Source organism: Rattus norvegicus, chromosome 19, assembly GCF_021556685.1.
Source record: "Rattus norvegicus strain SHRSP/BbbUtx chromosome 19, alternate assembly SHRSP_T2T, whole genome shotgun sequence".
NCBI classification, from domain to species: domain Eukaryota; kingdom Metazoa; phylum Chordata; class Mammalia; order Rodentia; family Muridae; genus Rattus; species Rattus norvegicus.
In genome coordinates this window covers 27,970,982-27,995,629 of record NC_141552.1, presented here as the reverse complement: position 1 = coordinate 27,995,629, position 24,648 = coordinate 27,970,982, and the positions used below count along the sequence as shown (strand labels likewise).

The 24,648-nt window shown below is 43.1% G+C and overlaps 1 protein-coding gene and 1 long non-coding RNA gene across 2 annotated transcripts; both read right to left on the bottom strand.

The window, feature by feature from the left end:
- Positions 1 to 6,255: 6,255 nt before the first annotated feature.
- Positions 6,256 to 8,833, bottom strand: LOC147999331 (uncharacterized). The gene is made up of 2 exons (XR_015643944.1): positions 8,413 to 8,833; positions 6,256 to 6,886 (listed from the first exon to the last, which is right to left on the bottom strand). It is a non-coding gene; the product is annotated as an uncharacterized LOC147999331 (long non-coding RNA).
- A 12,784-nt stretch (positions 8,834 to 21,617) lies between these two features.
- Positions 21,618 to 24,398, bottom strand: LOC147999330 (disks large homolog 5-like). The gene is made up of 5 exons (XM_087596593.1): positions 24,245 to 24,398; positions 23,633 to 23,776; positions 22,834 to 23,000; positions 22,009 to 22,114; positions 21,618 to 21,888 (listed from the first exon to the last, which is right to left on the bottom strand). The coding sequence occupies exons 1-4, from the start codon at positions 24,349 to 24,351 to the stop codon at positions 22,050 to 22,052; spliced, it is 483 nt and encodes a 160-aa protein (XP_087452719.1). The 5' UTR covers positions 24,352 to 24,398; the 3' UTR covers positions 21,618 to 21,888; positions 22,009 to 22,049.
- Between the last annotated feature and the right edge of the window lie 250 nt (positions 24,399 to 24,648).

Sequence of the window (24,648 nt, the reverse complement as noted above, 5' to 3'; positions counted from 1 at the left end):
CAGTAGTCTCCTGGGTGGTTTTGATTCCCAGTTGGCCACATGCAACAGTTTCAAAAGCCCAGGTTTGATGTTCCTTGGGATTCCCATGATGATGTACTCAGATATGACAGAAAAAGACCAGAATACACATGTGAGAACTTGATTTCTATAATAGAGAGAACATTGCTAAGTTATGTTACAAAATATTAGATCACACGGTGATCTCTATGAATGTATTATTTAGTGAAAAACTAGTGTGTGGTATAGCATTGCCATGGCACAGACATTTAAAGAAAAAGTTGTTTGTTTACTGCAAACATGGACTTTATTACCATATGACTCACCTACTACACACCTTCATTGCAAAGGTAAAACGTGCACTTAGGTCCAGAGGAGATCAAGGCATATCTTGAAAGGAAATGAAGATGACTAATGCAATGGAAAGTCTTTGAATTGAAGGATTTTTAAGAAAGTGTGCAGAGGGAACAAGAATGCTTTTCTTCTGAGAGGTCAGTGAATTAGGAAGGACAGTTGGGAGCTTTACTTGACTTCAGCATCTGATTCCTGAGACTTCATTGGTAAACTTAATGTCTGGAATTTTGTGTTGTAAAACAACACATTGGCTCTGCAGCTTTTGGGAAGGCCCATGGACAGAGAGATCACACCCGCTGGGAACCATTTGTGTGGCCATCACATTTTGGAAAGACACTTGAGAAGTCCTCAAGGAGAAAAGAATGAAAAACTAAATGTCTTCACAGGAATTACCTCAATTCTGACTATGATTTTTTCATATTAGTAATTTATACTTGATTCTTTTTTTTTTAATTTAAAACAAGAGCCTTCGGTTTTAATCTGTGGTGGTCGTAGAGTCACAAAATGCTTACAATACCTGTATGGCACCGGTGTCGTCTCCGTCTCCGTCCTGCAGATAGGAGAGACACCACGAAGTTCTTCTCAAAGCAGTTTATTCAGGAACCTTTCTTTCTGCATGCAAGCAGCAGTCTCCTACCCCCAAGGACACTCCCTACTAAAAAACCAGTAACCACACCCCATCAGTCCAGTCTACATAGTCTCAGTTCATAGGTCCACGCCAAATGGCCTGATCTTGTGTCATGGTGCGCCTGCGCAGCTCACACGATGGGCGTGGCTTACTTTTGGATGTATGAGGAAGTCAGGTGCTAGTCATAAGACTTGGCAGCAGTCCCGGGCGCCATCTTGGGATTGCCGCCACACCTGCTCCCCACAACCTGGGATCTAACACTATGGGGCTAGAGATTCTTCTTTTAAAGGCATCACCATGAACAAATTCCATTTAACCAGCAGGGTCCATGCCAGGCAGACACTGAGCAGGTTGTATGTTCTGTTAATCTCCACAACAACCCAATTCAGCAGAAACACCCCCATTTTACAGGTGAAGAAACCACAGCTCAAAGCAAATGAGTGTCAGGGTCCCCTCAGTCTCACTGGCTGTCACTCAGACCCACATCCTTCTCTGTAAAGGGAAGCCATGGGCCTGATGTGGGCTGTGCAAGCTGACTCTGCTGAGATGATCAATGCTATTCTTGACCCTGGGAGAATTTAAGACAAGGTGACCCACAGACTCCTGGGATAGATTCTGCCTCTGGGTTCTAGGGTGGGACACAGTATCCCTTGTCGTGTGTCTCTACTCAGCTGAGGAGTCTGCTCCCATGTGTCAGTTCTATGGCAGTGGTTCAAATCACTCCTAATGATGCAACCCTTTAATACAGCTCTTCATGCTGTGGTCACCCCCACCATAAAATTATTTCATTGCGACTTTGTAACTAATATTGCTGTTCTTGTAAGTCATAATATGCAACTTATCTGATAGGCAAAGTATCAGAAAAAAAGGGCCTGGGAAGGGGTCTCGACCCACAGGTTGAGAAACATTGCTCTGTGAAATACTTTTTTTTTTTATTTTTTATTTTTATTAACTTGAGTATTTTTTATATACATTTCGAGTGTTATTCCCTTTCCCGGTTTCCGGGCAAACATCCCCCTCCCCCCTCCCCTTCCTTATGGGTGTTCCCCTCCCAACCCTCCCCCCATTGCCGCCCTCCCCCCAACAGTCTAGTTCACTGGGGGTTCAGTCTTAGCAGGACCCAGGGCTTCCCCTTCCACTGGTGCTCTTACTAGGATATTCATTGCTACCTATGGGGTCAGAGTCCAGGGTCAGTCCATGTATAGTCTTTAGGTAGTGGCTTAGTCCCTGGAAGCTCTGGTTGCTTGGCATTGTTGTTCATATGGGGTCTCGAGCCCCTTCAAGCTCTTCCAGTTCTTTCTCTGATTCCTTCAATAGGGGACCTATAGTGGTTTGCTGCTGGCATTCGCCTCTGTATTTGCTGTATTCTGGCTGTGTCTCTCAGGAGCGATCTACATCCGGCTCCTGTCGGTCTGCACTTCTTTGCTTCATCCATCTTGTCTAATTGGGTGGCTGTATATGTATGGGCCACATGTGGGGCAGGCTCTGAATGGGTGTTCCTTCAGTCTCTGTTTTAATCTTTGCCTCTCCCTTCCCTGCCAAGGGTATTCTTTTTCCTCATTTAAAGAAGGAGTGAAGCATTCACATTTTGATCATCCGTCTTGAGTTTCGTTTGTTCTAGGGATCTAGGGTAATTCAAGCATTTGGGCTAATAGCCACTTATCAATGAGTGCATACCATGTATGTCTTTCTGTGATTGGGTTAGCTCACTCAGGATGATATTTTCCAGTTCCAACCATTTGCCTACGAATTTCATAAACTCGTTGTTTTTGATAGCTGAGTAATATTCCATTGTGTAGATGTACCACATTTTCTGTATCCATTCCTCTGTTGAAGGGCATCTGTGAAATACTTTTAAAGTAAGGCCTTCTTCTCAGGAGAACCCGGAACAGTTGTCAGACCAGAGATGCCCTGAACTAGTTACATGTTTTAGCAGGCCTTAAGGACAACAGAGATTCCTGGCTAAAGGCACAATCTGAAATCACTGTCCCCAGGACATTTCTTGCCTCAGGTTTTCCCCATAACAATGTGAGTCTGCTTGAACATGTCTGTCCAGGAAGCCAGTCCCTGTAGACTGTTATACAGACAGAATGCTAAAGTTAAGAATGGTTTCCCTCTGACGGCCCATAGTCACTTCTCTAGAAGTAAGTTCAAGTCCCCTGTGTGTAAAGTCACATAGTGTGTGAGACTTGAAATGTCATCTGTTTGAGTTGACAAAAAACAATTCTCACTTCAGATTTACAGCTGACCAACAGTTATTTTCAGGAGAACACAGAGGGTGGCCAGGCCTGCAGAGTCAGATCACCTCCCTGCTTGGGACAATCCCACCCACAGTAGACTTCTGTTTCTCCTAACAGTGTTATCAGAAAATGTGACCTTAAGGTTCTGAAGTACACACTATGAACAAACCCTAAAGTTGTTAGATGGCCGATATGGGGCTTTTCTCTGCTTTAAGATCATTCTGGCCTCTCCTCTCCCCTGGACTGCATTCTGTTCTCTCTGGTCCGTTGATCTTTAAGTACCTGGGTTCAACTCAAGGCCTGGGTGGGGAGAAGGACCTTTTCTTGTAGGAATGAGCATGGATCAAGAATGTATCCCCACTGTGACTGGGCAACAAAGTACCAGAAAATCTCCTCCAATCACAGAACTGAGTCATGTGGGAGCCACCACTGTTTCAAAGGGACAGCTGGTTGCTTTCTCCTGGAAGAAGCACTTGGGGGTTGACTGTCACTTCTGAACCTTCTGTTCTAAGGTCACTTCTCAGAAGAAACACTTTGCTCTAAGTCCTTTGGGGGACTCACCCAGCACTGGGGCTGGAGGATCCTATGGTGTTGCAGCTCTGAGCTGGGAGGGGGAGCTCGCACACTGACTTGAAGAAGCCTGTTTTCACAGCTGATCTATGTCTGAGGAACAGGTGCTTTTAAAGAAGCATGTGAAAGCATATCCTGCAGGAGAACCCATTCTGCAGGGAAAGTCACACAGGACATCCAAAAGTGGATTCCCACCTTCCACAGGGTGGGTGAACCAGGGAGGGCGCTGGATGGTCAGAGAGTTTGAGAAAAGCCTGGATTTTCTGAAAGACTTCCAGCACTTTACATCCCACCACTATCCCAGGCTCACATGTGAGGCTCAGCAACGAGCGCCACCTGCTGGGGTCCCTGAAAACTAAACTTGGAGTGGAGAACTGTGGAATACACCTCTGGGTAGGGGGAGATGCAGGACTCCAGGGCCAGGCCTGGGGTCTGTCCCTTTGGGTCTCCTTGCTTCCCAGAGGCTCTGAGTGCAGGGCCAGAGAGCCCAAATCTCAAATTCTTTGGCCTAAGTAGTGAGAGTCAACAGGGCAGGGCAAGGCAGGGCAGGGATGGGCAAAGGAGGGCCAGGCACAGGAAAGCCAAGCCCAGCCAGCCAGTGGATAGGCTCTGGGCATGAGGGACTGGGGACAGCAGGACCGACCCTCACTCTCCAGTCTGGGCATGGCACCCCAGCAGGGATGTGGAGAGTCCTGGAACCGACAGCCCCTTGTCCTCTGGCTGCATCTGACAGTGCATGGAGGGCTAGAATTCAGAGAGGTTCCTGGGATCCCCCGATTTCCTAATCACATTGTGCTCACAAGAACACTATTAATCTTCTACAAAATTACAGAGCAGGCTGTATGAAGACTCTCAGCTGACAATGTGGACATAAATTATGAGTATGTGTAGCAAGACCCAGGTCACTTCCAGGTTCTTAGATAGTAACTGAGAACCTCAAACACGGTAGTGATGTGATAGTGTGGTGTTAATCTAGTGACAACTAGTTTCTATTGTGACACAGATGCCTCTTTTTGTGTCATGGTTAGCTTATAATGAGTAGAAGACCTAAGCTTGAGAATAACCAAAGACTACATTAGTTCTCTAGGTGCTGAGATTTTAAAAGCCCTGGGGTGACAGCAACTGTTTGTGGACATTCTGGATTATTCCTTCTGTACTTTAACTCTCTGAGTCACCTCCACTCTCAGTAAGTTAGTTCAATTCCATAAATTGGAAATCAGTCACCTGGAAGAAATACTTTCTTAATGTGATCTGAGATTGGCCGTGGAAAAAGGGTAGCTTGAACTGTCCCACCTAGGTTCTGGGCTTGCACAGGCCTGCTCTCCAAAAGAAACCTGTGTTCACAGCTGCAGGCTGCATTCACTATGGATGCCCTTGAGGTTCCTCCCTAAACTGCTTAGATAAAGATAAGTTTCTTGCTAACAATCAAAAGAATTCATTATGCCAAGCTGGCCTAAAGGAAGTTAGTTTCTATTCTGTATTTTATCAGATGTGAATAATATACATGGTCCTCATTGGTAATAGGTGAAAGATCTGCTCTAATATGGAAACTAAGTGGTGCTGGAGGATGATCCTGACCAACAATGAGCAGTGGGAACACCAGAGCCCTGTACGGATGTCTGGCAACCTAACACGTTGAGCACGCACGGCTCAGTAAGTTCCCTGTGAACACACATCTCCTGAGATCTATTTAATTGGAGGTGATCCTGTCCACCTAATACAGCACATGCCCTGGAAAGACAAAAGCCACCTGAAGAAGCTGTGGTGACGACTCAGAGGTTAGAGCATCGGCTGTTCTCTCAGAGGAACCACGTGGTCCCTAACAATAATATACAACGGGGAATGGGATTCCTTCCTTTGGACTATGAGGGAAATTCACCCAGGACAGGCCACAGACAGACTGTAGAAAAAAAGACCCATTGACATAAATGATAAAAGTAAGTCTAATCTACATCAATAAAAACACAGCATACTTCTGGTCAAGGACAAGACCATCTGTCAAAACCTGTTTCCCAGCATGACATTGAAGGTCATAATCTCTGGGGTAAATATCGATGCTGTATTGCAAGAAAAGCTGAAGCACATGGTTCTCCATTAGGATGACTTCTGTATTCCTTTGAGAATGTTGTCAATTTTTCTGTAGCTGTACAGCAATGAGTGTATATTACTCAATATGTGGGGCACAGGGTCAACAATGAATGTGAGCTGCAGACTGTTATATGTTAAGGTGAGCAGAACACATGACAGTATGGGTAAAGTATGGCAGTGATTACATAGTAAAGTGTGCATCTGAGAGACAGCCACATTATCCACACAGTAGACACTTCACACTGGGTACACCTTGCTGGCTTTGAATTCACTATTTAGCCAAGGCTCCCTGGAACATGCAGAGATCCATCTCCAGCTGTCAGTTCTAAGTCCACAGGAGCAGAAAGAACCCTTGAATAAGAATGATGGTCTTAAGAGTCAAGAGATTAAAATCAATTTTTATTGATAAGAAATACAATTTACAACAAAACAGGATTAAAATGAATTAATATAAATATTTAAAAGTATTTTAAAAATGAAAAATAGTAACAAGAGCATATAACTATGAAACAACAAATAGAAAACTTCAATGAAAATCATAACAGAATATTTCTAAACATCATATTCTTTTTTTTTTTTTTTTGGTTCTTTTTTTCGGAGCTGGGGACCGAACCCAGGGCCTCGCGCTTCCTAGGTAAGCGCTCTACCACTGAGCTAAGTCCCCAGCCCCTAAACATCATATTCTTAACGAACATTTAGAAGCACAGATGTATTGCTGTTTCTCCTCTAGCACACATAATGAAAGGCGGTCCCCCAAGGTGTCTCTTAAGTGGTGATTTCTAAAGAAGAAAGTGAGTAAGACCTCAGTAAGTCAGGCTGGCTTAGTGATATATAAATTTAGGGTCTCTAAGCAATGACAAATTAACTATGAGGAAGAATATTCATCCAAAAAATGTTGTTAATAGTCAGGATGTTTGTCAGCAGGGGACTCCTGAGAAAGCAACTTATTCTTCAGGAAGCTCTCTTACTGGGGTGTGTCCAATTCCAGCTCTCTTGCACTTTCTGAGACCTGGGAGAGGAAGGCAGTTTTTCAGACACTGATTTGGTGGGGAAATGCAAGCCAGCTGTCAGAATGCTGCCTTCTACCACCTCAGTTCTATTGGACAGTCGACATGGACCTTTTAACTGATATCATTGTTGTTAACTCTGCGGGCAGGGAAAATCTCCAGCAAGCATCACAGTAATGTGGCCTGCCAATCTGGGACCCAGACTTATACCACTGCAAACCAAGAACAGGGCAATGGGAAGAGACCTCATTGGGTTGCAGGAAGAAAGGAGATGTCCACATGTCACCAAGATAAAAAAAAAAGTCAATGACAAGGATGAATTCGACATTTGCAATTGGTTCTTATCCCACAACGGTGCTTCCTACCTAGGAGGTCACATGACCACAAAATGTCATTTGTCACAGGACCAAGACCTTGTTCAAAACTCTACATAGCATATCACACAGTCATGCCATAATGAGGTATGTTATTCATCTGTCACCATTTCTGGACTGCAGCTTCAAAAAGAGAAGCAAAATATACTTGCCAATAGTTCAGTTTCTGAAAAGTGGTTACCTTCCCAGAATACTTGTACATAGACAGAGCAATGAACAATTCCATTACAGGCCATGATTGGCTCGTTGGGAGTGTAAATTAGAAAGCTTGTAGGGGAAAGCAAAGATGTATGAAATTGGAAAATGGTATCAGATATTGTTAAGCTCACACAGCTGCTTATTCCTACCAGATATTGCTGGGGTCTGGCAGTTTCTGGTCTTCTCCTATTCATATTTATCGTTCTGTTCAATTCAATCAAATATTTCTGTATCAGTGCACAATCAATCTGTATCACCTTGCTCTCCTGCATAGATGTGACGAAGTTCTTCATACATGTGTTCTCCATCAGGAGCAGCTGAGCAGGTTACTGGAAATACATCCTGCATAGTAAGATCTTGCTGCCCCTTTCTCCCATTCCTACTTCCAAGTTCCACTAACAACCCTAGAACCCATATACCCATGAAGACGTAGAATACATCTTGATACATATAAGGCTGCTGCAGAAACAGGAAAGAGCCAATTCAGGGAAGAAGAAAATTTTTATGGCCCAAGCATCAAATAGGATCCAAATCTCTCAAAAAGAACATGGATCTACAACTATCCATGAAAGCCCAATGCATGGGGGCAACATCAATTAGTACTGGGCCAACACCCTCAAAGGAGGTCCGTAGAACCAAGAGAAGGTCATCCTAACCATGTGGTCCACGCACTGAGTTTTGTAAAACCTGGTATGACCCCAGAGGCCCAGGTCAGCCTAAAACCTTCTTCTGACTTCAATCAGTGCTGTTCTATCTAGAGCCTTCTGAAGATGCCTAGACAATCCTGGGATGAGTAACAGTCTTTTTTGGAACTGAAAACTGAGTCCTAATGACCCTGGCACACTGATGTGTAAACAGCACAAGAGATAGAATCACAGCTGAAGACCATCCAATCCAGAACAAAGAAATCAGAAATGGCCATTCCACAGGTGATAGCCTTTCTGACCAGGACTTACCTAGAGAAGGTAATCTCCTTCTTCAGCTTGTGGCTATTCTCATGGATCTCAGTGTTTTCCATCTCTAAGTTGTGCAGAATTGACATGACCACCTCCTCCATTCTCTCCAGGTCTTCATAATATGGATTTGGCCTGAAGTGGGGTCTGGCCCCAAATGATAGAATACAGCAAACATCAGCATTTAGGAATATATGAACTTAGGGTGGGTCCTGTACTACCCCAGCCCTGGAAGGACACCTTCTGAATTCTATATATTGGGATCTTCTTCAGCTTCAGAAACTTGTTATTCTGGGGCCAGGACACCGGAAGCTCAGCATCCAGATGGAGGGTTCCATGGCTCCCTTTGTTCAATACAGAAGACTGGACCTGGAGTCAAGACAGTTATGTTATCAAAAGCCTCAGCCACAGCTCTTCCGGGTACTCCCCTACACACCCAGAAAATGTGATTTGATTTTTCCTGTTTTGACAACAGGAATTATTCATTCTGAATAACTAATAGTGTAGAGACAGGCATTACACATAATTATGGAGTTGAGATCACATCTGGCCACAAAATAATAATCTGCCCAATGGATACAACTGTACAGACAAATGTGACCACACAGTCAAAGAACTGTGCTGTTGACAGTGGGGCTCCCAGAACAAAGCACTCACATCTCCACGAAAGTGTAGCATGGGTAAATACTCAGGCTAAGACATAGACTCGTAGACTCAAATTTGGAGGGAAATATAAACATATAAATGTTATACATATGCATTTGAATGTGTGCACATGCACATACACAGACTGAGACACAGCCACAAATAAAGAGAAATGTAAACAGAGAAAGAGAAATATGGAAACAGAGAGCACTGTGAGAACCAGGAGAAATGCATGCACCATTGCTGTCTCAGAGGGCAAGACACACAGACAATAACAAACAGGCCTGAGCCTGAGACCTTCTAGTCAAGCATTGAGATGAACCCCCTCAGGCTGCTGCCTGGATCTTCCACCACTCAGTCCCCTGCCTAGCAAGTACAGAGACTCACCATAAACTGACTGCAATTACAATCTTGCAAAGCCACCAGCTGTCAAGGGCTTTGCAAATGCACACTGGGCACTCACTCTCCCTGACTTTATCCCCGAATTCTTCATTCAGACCACAAGTTCTGCTTTTCAATAAATGGAAGCAGATGAGTCCATTTTCCATCTGGCTCCTCAGGAAGGGTCAGGTTCTGAATCTCCTCTATATGGGAGGTGAGGTTTAAAAAGGGGTCGTTACAGAGACACAGCTTTCTAGAACCCAAAACCTTAAAAGGATAAGATGAAGGAGACATTGAACACCCAGGAATGGAACAAGAGCGTTTGGAGCGATTCATACCTGTTCTTCATGGATCTCTCTGTCACAAACATCAGGCAATCTCTCAGGTCGTTTCGCTCCTCTGTAATGAGCTGCAGCTCTTTAATCCACCTCTTATTTTCCTTCTTGGCCTGCTTCTTGCTTAGCTCAGTTCCAGTGGATGATGTTTCTCTCCCAGCGTCTGTAGGTAGAAGGACACAGTGAACCTGCATGGGGAGAATGCATAGAGTGTACATAGACCACAGTGAGGCCTAAACAGGAGAACAAGCCTGGAACCCAGTGTCACTGCTAGACGATTGGTCGATGCTTAAGAGGCCTCCTCAGGGGATCTCAGTTCTCCCACTACTCTATAGAGACCAAGAGATGTAAGCAGCCAGGTGTTCCCTATGCCGGACATCACGTGCTTACATGTACCACGGAGATGGCTTCTCCAGGATTATTATCAGCTGAACAGGGTACAGCTGGTTCAGGACCCTCACTCCTGTGGTTTCAGAACTCAGATGATAAATTCACCATTCACAAAACTTGAGTGATTGGAGACACTCAGATGTCCTACCTTGATACTCTAGGCCAATATCTTTGGATTTAAAACGCATTTCCAGGGAGGACATGGTCAACAGACTTATCAATTCCCCTGTTTGAAATACCAAACCCCGAAGTGCCATTGGGTTACAGGCTGAATCTTGGTCTACACATTCCAAATAGTTTTGGTATTTTAGAAAAATGTTTGTAACACACAACCTCTAATACATAAAGCTAACGATGACCCTGCAATTAGAAGAAATCAGAGAAGGTCTAAGAACATAAGGTTATTGCCTGGAGCACAATTCTCCCCCTGTTCCTACTGTCAGATATCCACTGTATTTAAAGAAGCAATGATAGTGAAATACATTGCTGCCCTGTCTAAACTCAGAAAAGTTGGACCCTCCATGACTCCTGATGGTGTTATTATATCAATGTAACATAACAAATGAACTGAAAAGTAAAGACCAGAAGTTCACAGTATAATAGCATTGGCCTTACCATATCCTCCCAGTGGGGATGGGGAAACTAAAGTTCTGAAATCCTGACTTTCAGGGATTGTGATATTCATGGAAATTCAATTCCTTTTCAGATGCTCCAGTTGTTGTGGCCCATTGCTAGAAAGGTCAGCTTAAGCCTGCAGCACCCCCTGACAGGAAGCTCAAAATATACTGCCCAGAACTTACTGAACATTCCCCAGAAGTGCTATCCCTGTCCATCATTACTGTGAGACGAAAGGCCAGATTCCTTCACTCTAGTCTCTCCAGAATCGACGTTCCCCCTCCCACAACGGTTGCGAAGACGGGAAAACATGTCTTAGGGTGTAACCGCCAGACTCAGACTGAGAGAAACTAGGGCACTGGTTGTCACTACAACACTGGTGACATCACAGAGGATGCCAGAACTCTCTAGGAGACAATAGAATGTCCAAGAAGGGACAGCAGATGTCATGGGGAGCAGACTTTGCCTCCCTGCTAATGTTCTCCCTGTACTGAGCATAAGCAGAGGTGCCCTTTCCAGGAGACTTTCCTGGGGCAGAGTCACTGAGCATCTCCTGCTTCCAAAGCCAAATTTTCCTCAAGGCTTGATTATAAAAACCTTAGTAATTCTTATGCATCTAAATGAATGTTTCCTTCCATATCTTGCCCCAAAATGTCTCATCCTAACTCAAATTGTCCTCATTCACCAATGTTAGCCATTAAAACTTCCTGATATTTCACACCAGCTTGAATATGCACTCAAAAGTTCTCCTGTCTCATTCTGTACAGGTGCTTTAAATCACATCAAGAAATAGTCTGCATGGTAGGTTACAACATGCGTGTGTATTAGGGGAACACTCATGAAGTCATGTGCTTAGCAATCGACAATTGCCAGAATATTCCTTAGGAGAAAGAGTTGATGACTTTATGGTGCTAGGAAAAGTGTGGAGACCAGTTGGCAGAGGAAAGTGCAATATTGGGACCACGAGTGAAGGGAACCTCATGCTGCTTATGGGGTTCTCTTCTCTTTACCAATGTTACCAAAGGAGCATTGCTCACAGGCCTGAGTAAGATACATCATGTGCTTTTATCAGAAAAATAAAATAGTCAAGAGATATAGGGGATGCACATAAACGGCTAAATGGTGCTTATCCTTTAAGTGGATAGAGCAAGGTCCCAGCACCTGTACACTGGGAAATGGCCACCCCACCAAACACAAAACCATCTATCATAGTAAATAATGAATACTTTATAGAATGCACACATTAACACTGATAGATCACTTCCGTAGTTCAAATTTTGGGGGCAAATTCATATAGCAACTTATATAGCAAAAAATAAGAAAGAAAGAGAAGAGAAAAAGTCAAAACAAAAAGCTCAAGCTTCTCTCTCATATGAGGACTGCAGGAAGTGTTATATGGTAGTCAGTTCTGATTAGGCCATTTTAGATAGAACAGTGCATAGTGACCCTTAATGTGATGGGCCCTATATAAAGATTTTTGCAATATTGGAATTTTAACAGACCTCAACCAGAACATACAGAAGAGGCAAGGATGTGATCACCATGTCCTTGCTCTCTATCAGGGTATTTTTCTGTGTCCTTGATTGTCAGGCATCTAACAGCAACAATCTGAAATAGCTGGTAGACATGGGAAAACGTGGCTAAAACTATAGTTGTGGGTTACACACCTCAACTGTCAAAGGCTAATGCTGTCCTCACAGTCCTTGGAGGCCACTCTTGTAAGCCTATGTATTGGAAAGTGGAAAGAGGTTCATCTGAGCTCAGAGTGAACCTGGCCAGCCAGGGAGAGGGCAACATGTGATACTTGAGATCCTGTCTAAAACCAGCACAGAAACCCACACTTCATTCAAAGCATCATCTACTAATTCTCGATTATCTACCATTCTCTCCCTACCAGCCGTTCAGTTTGGAATGGTAGAAAAAAAAACTGGAACTGATCTTTCTATTCTAAGGACCTTGATCTCTCTCTTTCCTTAGGTCCACATTAAGAGTGCATACAAATGGATACCACCATCTGAACATCTTAGTATTATCTACTCTGTATATGTAGCATAATACTGTGCCTATGACAGTCTCAAGCTTCCTTGAGTGTTGTTGCCCCATCAAGAAGTGTGATGTACTGCGGCCAATCCCCAGGGATCCTTTCAAGGGATTAGAAGAAAGCCATCAGAGATACTCCACTTCTTTGTCCTTAGATTAAATCAAGTTGACACAATATGAACCTGGTGGGCTATTTAACCATGCATCTTTCTTCCAACCCCTCTTTTCTGAGTTCAGTCCATGGCAGAATTCATTCCCCACCACCATAGATATTTCTTTGTATATTTCCACAAGAGCCAGGTTTCTTTCTCTTTTCTTAAATAGAATTAGTTGTAGTCAATCAACTGCTGCCCTATATGAGAAATGATTAGTATCTTTTGCAACTTACCACACAGTATTTGTGTATACAAGTACATTATTGGAAATCCAGCATTACTGAGGGATTGGAAACCAGCACTGTGGCCTTGCCTTTCTGTGCCTAGTCCTGGCTCACAGGCAGCAGGGGGCAGACCTTGAGTTCCTCTTCAGGGACAGAGTGATGTTGAGTGGGCACTGAGCAGGCAGAGAAACACAGCTGAGGCAGTTCCTTTCAGTTATCAAACACATCATCTCCTTCCCATCTTAAGGGCTACTGCTGAGGTCTTGCCCCCATACCTACCTTAATAGCAGCAAATTTGTTACACAGCAGCCAGCTCTTTCCTATTGTTCTGTAATATGCCTCCACATCATGGATGCCAAGAAACAAACTAAGAAAAACAAAAAAATCTGACATTGAACTGTGTGGTGCTGGTAACATACCTTCTTATGTTCTGTATGTTATGAGATTTGTTAATCTTAACAAGTTCCCCAACTATGAGTTTCACGTAGGACCCATTAGAATCCAAGAAAATAAGAACCCTGAGTCAGGGCCATAGACAGCAGCATTTCCAGCACTTGTGCATGAGCCCATGTGGATCTTGCAATGAGCTGGGCCATAGCAATGTCCAGTACACAGTTGTGAGCTGTTGCTCTGGTTGAACTGTATTGGTGTGTGCATTCAATGAACTACACCTATTTAAATGAATTCAGTGTTGGTGTGGTTTGAATCCAGAACCCTTGACACCAAATCTTCCCTTCAGCAGCATTTAGGAGAAGAAGCTAAGGTCAGGAGAGGTGACATCTTGCCATAAGTTATGTGACAAGAGGGATGGTGAATGATCCCTTGTGATAAGAATCAAGGTTTCCTCTGTGGTACTTAGGTCTATACTGGCCCTGTGCAACAGCTTCAAGAACCCATTTCTGATTTCCCTTGGGATTCCCTTGATGATGCACTCAGACAGGATTGGAAACAACCAAAATGGTAGTCAGACTTGATTTAAAAAGTGTAGGGAACACTGCAAACTCACGTTTCAGGATATTTGATTACATTGTAAGCCCCATGATTTTGTTATTTACTTAAAAGAAAATATATGTCTGGTGGTGTAGGTCAGCACTAACACAAACATTTACCTCTAGAGCTTGTTGGTTTTTATTGATAGAGAAACTGCACAGAATTGCTATAGGGACCTGTGTCTTAGGTCTGTTTCCCTAGTATATCCTCTACATCTCTCATGATGGTGATCCTGTTTCTGGCTAACTGTATGTCTGTTTACTGGGGAATTGAGTTTAGTGACATGCAAATATTATTTTTTTTTTTGGTTCTTTTTTTCGGAGCTGGGGACTGAACCCAGGGCCTTGTGCTTCCTAGGTAAGCGCTCTACCACTGAGCTAAATCACCAGCCCCCGATTATTTAAAACTATGTATTAAATTTTGTCATTTTGTTAATTTTTGTGGTTTTTATTGGCTTCTTTTGATTGACTGTCACAGTTTTATTAAATTATTTCCTGTTTCCTCTGGCATTTTATCTTTCCCTTCAAACTAAAGTAATCCTTTTAGGATCCTCTACAGCGCTGTCTTACTGGTTATACACATTGTGTTAAATTTATGTGTACTATGCCCTAATCAGCACAGTAGCTGGGCAGCTGCCTGCCCTCCATGGTATCAGATCTACTTTCCAAACAATAACGCTCATCTCTTACTGACTGTGTAGCATCTTGGCTGCTCTTTGTTCCACTTGGACAGCCCTCAGGGCCAGGCTCTCCTCTCCCTTAACCCATGGCTGCTGTCCTCTTCCTCTCTCTTCTCCATAACACTCGTTCTTCCTTTATTCTTTGGCAGCTTCTTCTTCCTTCTTCCCTCCTCATGATCCTCTCTAGCAAAGCCCTCAAAGCTCACCTCCCCCATCTCTCTGCTGTGCAGCTGTTGGCTGTTGGCTTCTTTATAATCACAGTTAACTGGGAGCAGGGTCAGCTTCTTTGGGGTTAACCAGTCTTGAGTTCCACAAATTAGCATTAAATACAAGCAGAATTAGACCAATACACTACAGGGATTTCTTTAGTTTTGTTTTGGTGTCAGTTTTCTTTTACCTTTTCACTTTCTATTTTATTTTCGGCTATTTTTTTATTAATTGGTTATTTTATTTATTTATATTTCAAATGTTTTCCCTCTTTCCAGACTCCCCTCATCAAATCTTACATCCCATTTCTGCTCAGCTTTGCCTATATGACAGTGTTCCCCCACCCACACATACCCATTCCCACCTCACACCTCTAGGATCTCCTTTTGGTGGGGCAACAGGCCTCAGGGTAGTCAATGGCCTCCCACCACATGGATTCCACTTAAGTCACTCCTCTTCTACACAGTTACCTAGAACCATAGACCCATCCTTGTATGCACTTTGGCTGGCAGTTTTGTCCCTAGGAGCTGGGGGGTTGGTAACAGAGGGTCTGGTTAGATATTAAAGACCAATAGTTGCTGCTTTCTCCTCTTTTTCTGGTTTTGGGGAAATTATGTTTGTGTGCTTCTCTTTTTTTTTTTTAAATTATTGTGAGGTGATTAATTTCTTGGTTTTGTTCTTGGGTATAGTTTAGCTCATTTTCTTGGAGTTTTCCTCCTATTGTCCTCGGTTATGCTTTCTTAGAGAAAAAATATTGTTTAAATTTGGATTTGTCATAAAATGTCTTGGTTTCTCCATTCGTGGTGATTGCGAAATATGCTGGGTATAAGAACCTGGGTGTGCATTACATCTGTCCAGGATTTTTGGCTTTTTGAGTCTCCGTTGTGCAGTCTGGTGTAAATCAGATAGGTCTGAATTCATTTGTTACTGGATATTTATACCTTACCCCGTATAATATTCTTTCTTTTATGTGTGCATGTAGTGTTTTAATTATTATGTGAATGGAGGAAATTTTTCTGGTTAAATTAATTTGCGTTCTGTAGGCTTGCTGTACCTTTATGGCCTTTTATTTCTTTACCTTATGGAAGTTTTCTGCTATGATTTGCTGAAGATGTTTACTGGACCTATGAACTGGAAATCTCAATTCTCTTCTATGTCTCTTATCCTTATGTTTGGACTTTTAATTGTGTCCTGACATCCATGGATGTTTGAATTCAAAAAATCATACATATTTATCTGAGATGGGTGTTTTGTGCTTTGTTAGTGACCTCCTTGACCCCAACTCTTCCATTTAGGAGCACGTTGGATAATGAGACATGGTCAGCAATGGTGAATTCTTGCCATAAAGTATATGAAAATAGGGAGGTGACTTTATGTGTGTCAAGTATCAGTAGTCTCCTGGGTAGTTTTGGTCCCCGGTTGGCTGTATGCAACAGTTTCAAAAGCCCAGGATTGATGTTCTTTGGGATTCCCATGGTGATGAACACAGACATGACAGAAAAAGACCAGAATACACAGGATAGTACTTGACTTATGTAATAGAGAGAACATTACTAAGTTATGTTACAAAATATTTGATCACACTGTGATCACCCTGAATGTATTATTTAATGAAAAAGTATTGTGTGGTATAGCATCGACAGGGCACAGACATTTAATGCAAGAGCTCTTTGTTTACTGTGAACATGGACTTTATTACTGTTCAGCTCACCTACCTCACACCTTTACTGCAAAGCTAAAGGGCACTTAGGTCTAGAGCAGATCAAGGCACAACTTGATAGGAAATGAAGATAAGTAGGGCAATGGAAAGTCTTTGAGTTGAAGGATTTTTAAGAAAGCGTGCAGAGGGAGCTACAATGCCCTTCTTCTGGGGGAACAGTGAATTAGGAAGGACAGTTGGGAGCTTTACTTGAATTCAGCATCTGACTCCTGAGACTTCATTGGTAAAATTGATGTCTGGAAATTTTGTGTTGTAAAACAACACATTGGCTCTGCAGCTTTTGGCAATGCCCATGGACAGAGAGATCACAGCAGCTGGGGACAATCTGAAAGGAAATCAGGTTTTCTTAAGTCACCTGAGAAGTCCTCAAGGAGAGAGGAATGAATGGGTAGCACCATAATAGAAGGCCTTAGGATCTCGTACTGTGCTACTCTAGATGCCTTGAAAATAGAAGCAGAAAATGTAAAACTAAATGACTTCCAGGAATTAGCTCATTTCTGTTTATGATTATTTCATATTGGCACTTTATACTTGATTTTTTTTAATTTAAAACAAGATCCTTTGGTTTTAATTCAAGGCTCTCTTGGAATCACAAAACCCTTACAACCCCTGTATGTCGCCTGACATCTAACACTATGGGGCTCGAGATTCTACTTTTAAATGCATCACCATCGACAGCTTCCATTTAACCAGCAGGGTCCATGCCAGGCAGACACTGAGCAGGTTGTATGTTCTGTTAATCTCCACAACAACCCAATTCAGCAGAAACACCCCCATTTTACAGGTGAAGAAACCACAGCTCAAAGCAAATGAGTGTCAGAGTCCCCTCAGTCTCACTGGCTGTCACTTAGACCCACATCCTTCTCTGTAAAGGGAAGCCATGGGCCTGATGTGGGCTGTGCAAGCTGACTCTGCTGAGATGATCAATGCTATTCTTGACCCTGGGAGAATTTAAGACAAGGTGACCCACAGACTCCTGGGATAGATTCTGCCTCTGGTTCCTAAGGTAGGACACAGTATCCCTTGCCATGGGTCTCTACTCACATGAGGAGTCTGCTCCCATGTGTCAGCTTCTATGGCAGTGGTTCAAATCCCTCCTACTGATGCAACCCTTTAATACAGCTCTTCATGCTTGGTGACCCCCAGCACAAAATTATTCCATTACTACTTCATAACAAATATTGCTACTCTTATAAATTATAATATCTGATATAAATTTGTGAGTGGTTTCACCCCACAGGTTTAGAAACATTGATATATATATATATATATATATATATATATATATATATATAATTTTTTTTTGAGAAGCCTTCATCTGAGGAGGACCTGATGCAGGTGTGAGAGCAGAGACATCCTGACATAGTGACAAGTTTAGGAGGCCCAAGGCTGCTTGACTTAATGGCAACAGAGATTTTTGGCTGAAGGCACAATCTGAAATCACTGTCCCCAGGACATTTCTTACCTCAGTTTTCCCCCATTACACGGTGTGTCTGCTTGGACATGTCTGTCCAGGAAGCCAGTCCCCATCGTCTCTGATACAGACAGAATGCTAAAGGAGAGAATGCTTTCCCTCTGTTCGCCCCAGTCACTTCTATAGAAGTGAGTTCAAATCCCCTGTGGGTAAATGTGTGTCTCACATAGTGTGTGAGACTTGAAATTCATCCATTTGAGTTGACAAAAACCAACTCTCACTTCAGATTTACAGCTGACCAACACTTAGTTTCAGGAGAATGAAGAAGCTGGCCAGGCCTGCAGAGTCAGATCCCCTCCCTGCCTGGGACAACCCCACCCACAGCAGACTTCATCTTCACCAGCAGCTGTTATCAGAAAATCTGACCTTAAGGTTCTGAAGTCCACATATGCACAAACCCTAATGTTGTTAGATGGCGGATATGGGGTTTTTCTCCCATTTAAAATTATTCGGGCCTCTTCTCTCCCCTGAGATGCACTCTGTTCTCTCAGGTCTGTTGGTCCTGGAAGGACCTCGGTTCAACTGAAGGCCTGGGAGGGAGGGGGAGGACCTTTTGTTGTAGGAATGAGCATGGATCAAGAATGTAGCCCCATTGTGACAGGGCAACTAAGCTCCAGAAAATCTTTCCCAGTCACAGACCTGGGTCATGTGGGAGCCTACACTGTTTCATAAGAAGAGCTGGTTGCTTTCTCCTGGAAGAAGCACTTGGGGGTTGACTGTCACTTCTGAACCTTCTGTTCTAAGTCACTTCTCAGAAGGGGCACTTTGCTCTGACTTCTCCATGGGACCCACACAGCATTGGGAGTGGAGGATCCTATGGAGTTGCAGCTCTGAGCTGGGAGGGGTAGCTCTCACACTATCTTGAAGAAGCCTGTTTTCACAGCTGATCTGGATCTGAGGAACAGGTGGTTTTAAAGAAGCATGTGAAAGCATCTCCTGCAGGAGAGCTCACTATGCAGGGAAAGTCACACAGGATAGGGAAAAATGGCTTCCCAACTTCCCCGGGGCACTCAAACCAGGGAGGATTGTTGAATTTGTTCGTTGTCTATTGTTATATCCCCCTTTTATTTCTAATTTTGTCATTTAGGTATTGTCTCTCTGGTGTATAGTTTGTTTGAGGAAGAGGTTGTCTCTCTGGTGGACCTTCTCAACAAAAAAAAAAAAAAAAAAAAAAAGCAAGCAAGCAAACAAACAAACAAACAAAAAACCAACACACAGCTCGTGGTTCCCTTGACTCTTTGTATTTTTCTCTTTGTTTGTAATTGATTGATTTGATTTGAGCCTTGAATTTATTTCCTGCTGTCAAATCCTACCAGACACTCTATAAGATGAGGCTTTGCCTCACCTTGGTAAAATTAGCATGTAATAAATGAAGCTTTTGCTGCTCTCTCCAGTGGGGATGACATCACAATCTCACTGCAAACCATGCACACCCGGTTTAGGTTGTATTAAAGTAGCCACCATTTCAGTGCTCCCTGCAAGGTGCCATGGGGCAGTAGTAACATGAGTCTGCATGCAGCTGGACAGTTTCTACTATGGACCCTTCCCCATACAAACACACACACACACACACACACACACACACACACACACACACTTTACTGACATGGTGCATATTCTTTGCACACCAAAAATAAAGTGAGCTATAATGAAAACAGATCAATAATTGAATCAATGGAGGGAGCTGTGGGGAAGCTGGGGCTTAGAGTTACTTAAAGGCCCTATGCAGGCTCTCCTTTTGTTGGGGGAGAAATTTCAAGTGCAATGTCGTTCTTTATTTTTTTTCTCTAAAGCACAGAGGGCTAGGGTGGATCACAGGGCTTTGAGCATGTTCGGCAAGTGCAGTCACACTGAATTAAATCCTAGGGCTGGGACCTATTAATCTTCTACAGAATTACAGAGCAGCCTGGATGAAGACTCTCAGCTGAAAAGGTGGACATCTCAAGACAGGCACTGGACAATGGCTGACAGACTTGACTGAAGACTGGAAATGTTTTGCTATCTCATAGGAAAAGAAGGCCCCTCATACCACATTGTACTCTAAGGACAGTTTATTCAGGTTAGGCATGACATGAACTATTGTCTAAGGTCACAGATGTCAGCACAAAGTATCCAAGGTGTTGTATGCCAATGGTAGCATCAACAGAACAAAGCACACAGTGTCATGAAGACATAAATCATGAGTATGTGTAGCAAGACCCAGGCCTCTTCCAGGTTCTTAGATAGTAACTGAGAACCTCAAATACGGTAGTGATGTGATAGTGTGGGGTGAATCTAGTTACAACTAGCTTCTATATTGACACAGATGATTCTTTTTGTGTCATGTTCAGCTTATAATGAATGACTAGACCGAAGCATGAGAATAACCAAATACTACATTGCTTCTCTAGCTGCTGAGCTTTTAAAGCCCTGGGGTGACAGCAAGTTTTTGTGGACATTCTGGATTGCTCCTTCTGTACTTTAACTCTGTGAGTCACCTCCACTCTCAGTAAGTTAGTTCAATTCCATAAATTGGAAATCAGTCACCTGGAAAAAATATATTCTCAATATGATCCCAGTTTGGCCATGGAAAAAGGGTAGCTTGAACTGCCCAACCTAGGTTCTGGGCCTGCACAGGCCTGCTCTCCAAAAGAAACCTGTGTTCACAGCTATAGGAAGCATTCACTATGTATGCTCTTGAGGTTTCTCCCTAAACTGCTTAGATTAAGATACGTTTCTTGCTATCAATAGAACACAATATGCCAAGCTGGCTTACAGGATCTAGTTTCTATTCTGTATTTTATCAGATGTGCATAATACATATGGTCATCATTGATAACAGGTGAAAGATCTGCTCTAATATGAAAACTAAGTGGTGCTGGAGGATGATCCTGACCCACAATGAGGAGTGGGAACACCAGAGCTCTGTAGGGATGCCTGGCAAGCTAACACATTGAGCATGTCGGCTCAGTAAGTTCCCTGTGAATACACATCTCCTGAGATCTCTCTATTTAATCATAGGTGATCTTGTCCACCTAATACAGCACCTCCTGTGGAATAACAAAAGCCACCTGCAGGAGCTGTGGTGATGACTCACAGGGTAGAGCATCTGCTGCTCTCTCAGAAGAACCACAAGGACCCTAACATTTGGGTAAAGCATGTCAGTGATTACATCATAAAGTGTGTGTCCGAGAAACAGCCACATTATCCACACAAAAGACACTGTCACACTGGGTACACCTTGGTGACTTTGAATTCACTTATTAGCCCAGGCTCCATGGAACATGCAGAGATCCATCTGTAGCTGTCAGTTCTAGGTCCACAGGAAGGGACAGAACCCTTGAGTAAGAAAGATGGTCTTAAGAGTCAAGAGATAGAATTCAATTTTTATTCATAACAAATACATTTTTACAACAAAACAGGATTAAAATGAATAAAAATATTTAAAAATATTTTAAAGTAAAAATAGTAACAAGAACATATAAATATGAAACAACAAAAAGAAAACTTCAATTAAAATCATAACAAAAATATTTCTAAAAGCATATTCTTAACGAATATTTAGAAGCACAGACGTATTGCTGTTTCTCCTCTAGCACACATAATGAAAGGCGGTCCCCCAAGTTGTCTCTCAAGTGCTGTTTTCTGAAGAAGAAAGTGAGTAAGACCTCAATCAGTCAGGCTGGCTTAGTGTTATATAAATTTAGGGTCTCTAAGAAATGACAAATTAACGCAGAGGATGAATACTCATCCAAAAAATGTTACCATTCAGGATGTTGGTCATCAGGGACTCCTGAGAAAGCAACTTATTCTTCAGGAAGCTCTCTTACTGGTGTGAGTCCAATTCCAGCTCTCTTGCACTTTCTGAGACCTGGGAGAGGAAGGCAGTTTTTCAGACACTGATTTGGTGGGGAAATGCAAGCCAGCTGTCAGAATGCTGCCTTCTACCACCTCAGTTCTATTGGACGGTCGACATGGACCTTTTAACTGATATCATTGTTGCCTACTCTGCAGGCAGGGCAAAATCTCCAGCAAGCCTCACAGTAATGTGGGCTGCCAATAGGGGACCCAGACTTATACCAGTGCAAACCAAGAACAGGGCAATGGCAAGAGACCTCATCGGGTTGCAGGAAGAAAGGAGATGTCCATATGTCACCAAGGATAAAGCCAATGACAAGTACTAATTTGACATTTGCACTTGGTTCTTATCACAAAGGTGCTTCCTACACAAGAGGTCACATGACCACAGAGTGTCAATTGTTCAAGAACCAAGAAATTGTTCAAAACTCTACATAGGATACAATCTATCACATGGATATGCAATAATGAGATATGTTATTCATCTGTCACCATTTCTAGACTGCAGCTTCAAAAACAGGAGCAAAATATGCTTGCACAATAATTCAGTTTCTGAAAAGTGGTTAACTTCCTAGAATACTTGTGCATAGGCAGAGCAATGAACAATTCCATTACATGAGGTGGTTGGCTGGTTGTGAGTGTAAATTAGAAAGGTGGTAAGAGAAGCAAAGATGTATCAAATTGGCAAATTTTATCAGATATTGTTAAGCTAACACATCTGCTCGTCCCTACCTGATAATGCTGGTTCTGGCCGTTGATGGTCTTTATCTTTCTTGTTGAAGTCAACCAAATATTTCTGGTTCAGTGCACAATCAAGATGTACCTCCTTGTTCTCCTGCTTCAGTGGGACCAACTTCTTCCTACATGTGTTCTCCATCAGGAGCTGGCTGAGCAGGTTTCTGGAAATACAGTCTGCATAGTAAGATCATGCTGGCCCTTTCTCCCATTCCTACTCCCAAGTCCCACTAACTATACCAGGTCCCAGATACCCATGAAGACTTAATAAAATGCATCTTGATACATATAAGGCTGCTGCACAAACCATAAAGAGTTAATTCGGGGAAGAATAAATTGTTTGCTTGGCCTGACACCAATTAGTGTCCACACCTCTGAGAAAGAACATGGATCTACAACTATCCATGAAAGCCCAATGCATGGGGCCAACATCAATTAGTAGTGGGCCAACACCCTCAAAGGAGGTCAGTAGAACCAAGAGAAGGTCATGCTAACCATGTGGTCCACGCACTGAGTTTTGTAAAACCTGGTGTGACACCATAGGTCCAGGGCAGCCTAATAACCTTCTGCTGACTTCAATCAGTACTGTTCTCTCTAGAGTCTTCTGAAGATGCCTAGACAATCCTGGGATGAGGAACAGTCTTTTATGGAACTGAAAACTGAGTCCTAATGACCCTGGACCACTGATGGGTAAATAGCACAAGAGATAGAACCAGAGCTGAAGACCGTCCAATCCAGAAAAAGAAAGTCAGAAATGGCCATTCCACAAGTGATAGCCTTTCTGACCAGGACTTACCTAGAGAAGGTAATCTCCTTCTTCAGCTTATGGTTGTTCTCATGGACCTCAGTGTTCTCCATCTCTAAGTTGTGCAGAATTGACATGACCGCCTCCTCCATTCTCTCCAGGTCTTCATAATATGGATTTGGCCTGAAGTGTGGCCTGGCCCCAAATGATAGAATACAATGAACATCGGCATTAAGGAATATATGAACTCAGGGTGGGTCCTATATTACCCCAGGCTGCTGCCTGGATCTTCCAGCACTCAGTCCCCTGCCTAGCAAGTACAGAGACTCACCATAAACTCACTGCAATTACAATCTTGCATAGCCACCAGCTGTCAAGGGCTTTGCAAATGCACACTGGGAACTCACTCTCCCTGACTTTATCCCTGAATTCTTCATTCAGACCACAAGTTCTGCTTTTAAATAAATGGAAGCAGATGAGTCCATTTTCCATCTTGCTCCTCAGGAAGGGTCAGGTTCTGAATCTCCACTATATGGGAGGTGAGGTTTAGCACAGGGTGGTTAGGGAGGCACAGCTTTCTAGAACCCAAAACCTTAACAGGATAAGAAAAAGGTGACCTTGCAGACCCAGGAATGAAACAAGAGCATTTGGAGCGATTCATACCTGTTCTTCATAGATCTCTCTGTCAGAAACCTCAGGCGATCTCTCAGGTCATTTCTCTCCTCGGTAATGAGCTGCAGCTCTTTAATCAGCCTCTCCTTTTCCTTCATGGCCTGATTCTTGCTTAGATCAGTGCCAGGGGATGATGTTTCTCTCCCAGCGTCTGTAGGTAGAAGAACACAAGTTAACCTGCATGGGGAGAATGCATAGAGTGTTCATAGACCTCAGTGAAGCCTAAACAGGAGAACAAGCCAGGAACCCAGTGTCACTGCTAGGCGATTGGTCTATGCTTAAGAGGCCTCCTCAGGGGATCTCAGTTCTCCCACTACTCTATAGAGACCAAGAGATGTAAGCAGCCAGGTGTTCCCTATTCCGTACATCACGTGCTTACATCTACCATGGAGATG

What these genes read in the sequence shown, in the direction of transcription:
- LOC147999330 (XM_087596593.1), bottom strand. Translation starts at nt 24,351, where the DNA reads ATGAAGGAAAAGGAGAGGCTGATTAAAGAGCTGCAGCTCATTACCGAG. An exon ending in GAGAGATCTATGAAGAACAG is followed by an intron (nt 23,777 to 24,244) that starts GTATGAATCGCT and finishes ATTTGGGGCCAG; the next exon opens with GCCACACTTCAGGCCAAATC. An exon ending in GCCAGAACCAGCATTATCAG is followed by an intron (nt 22,115 to 22,833) that starts GTAGGGACGAGC and finishes TTCCTCTCCCAG; the next exon opens with GTCTCAGAAAGTGCAAGAGA.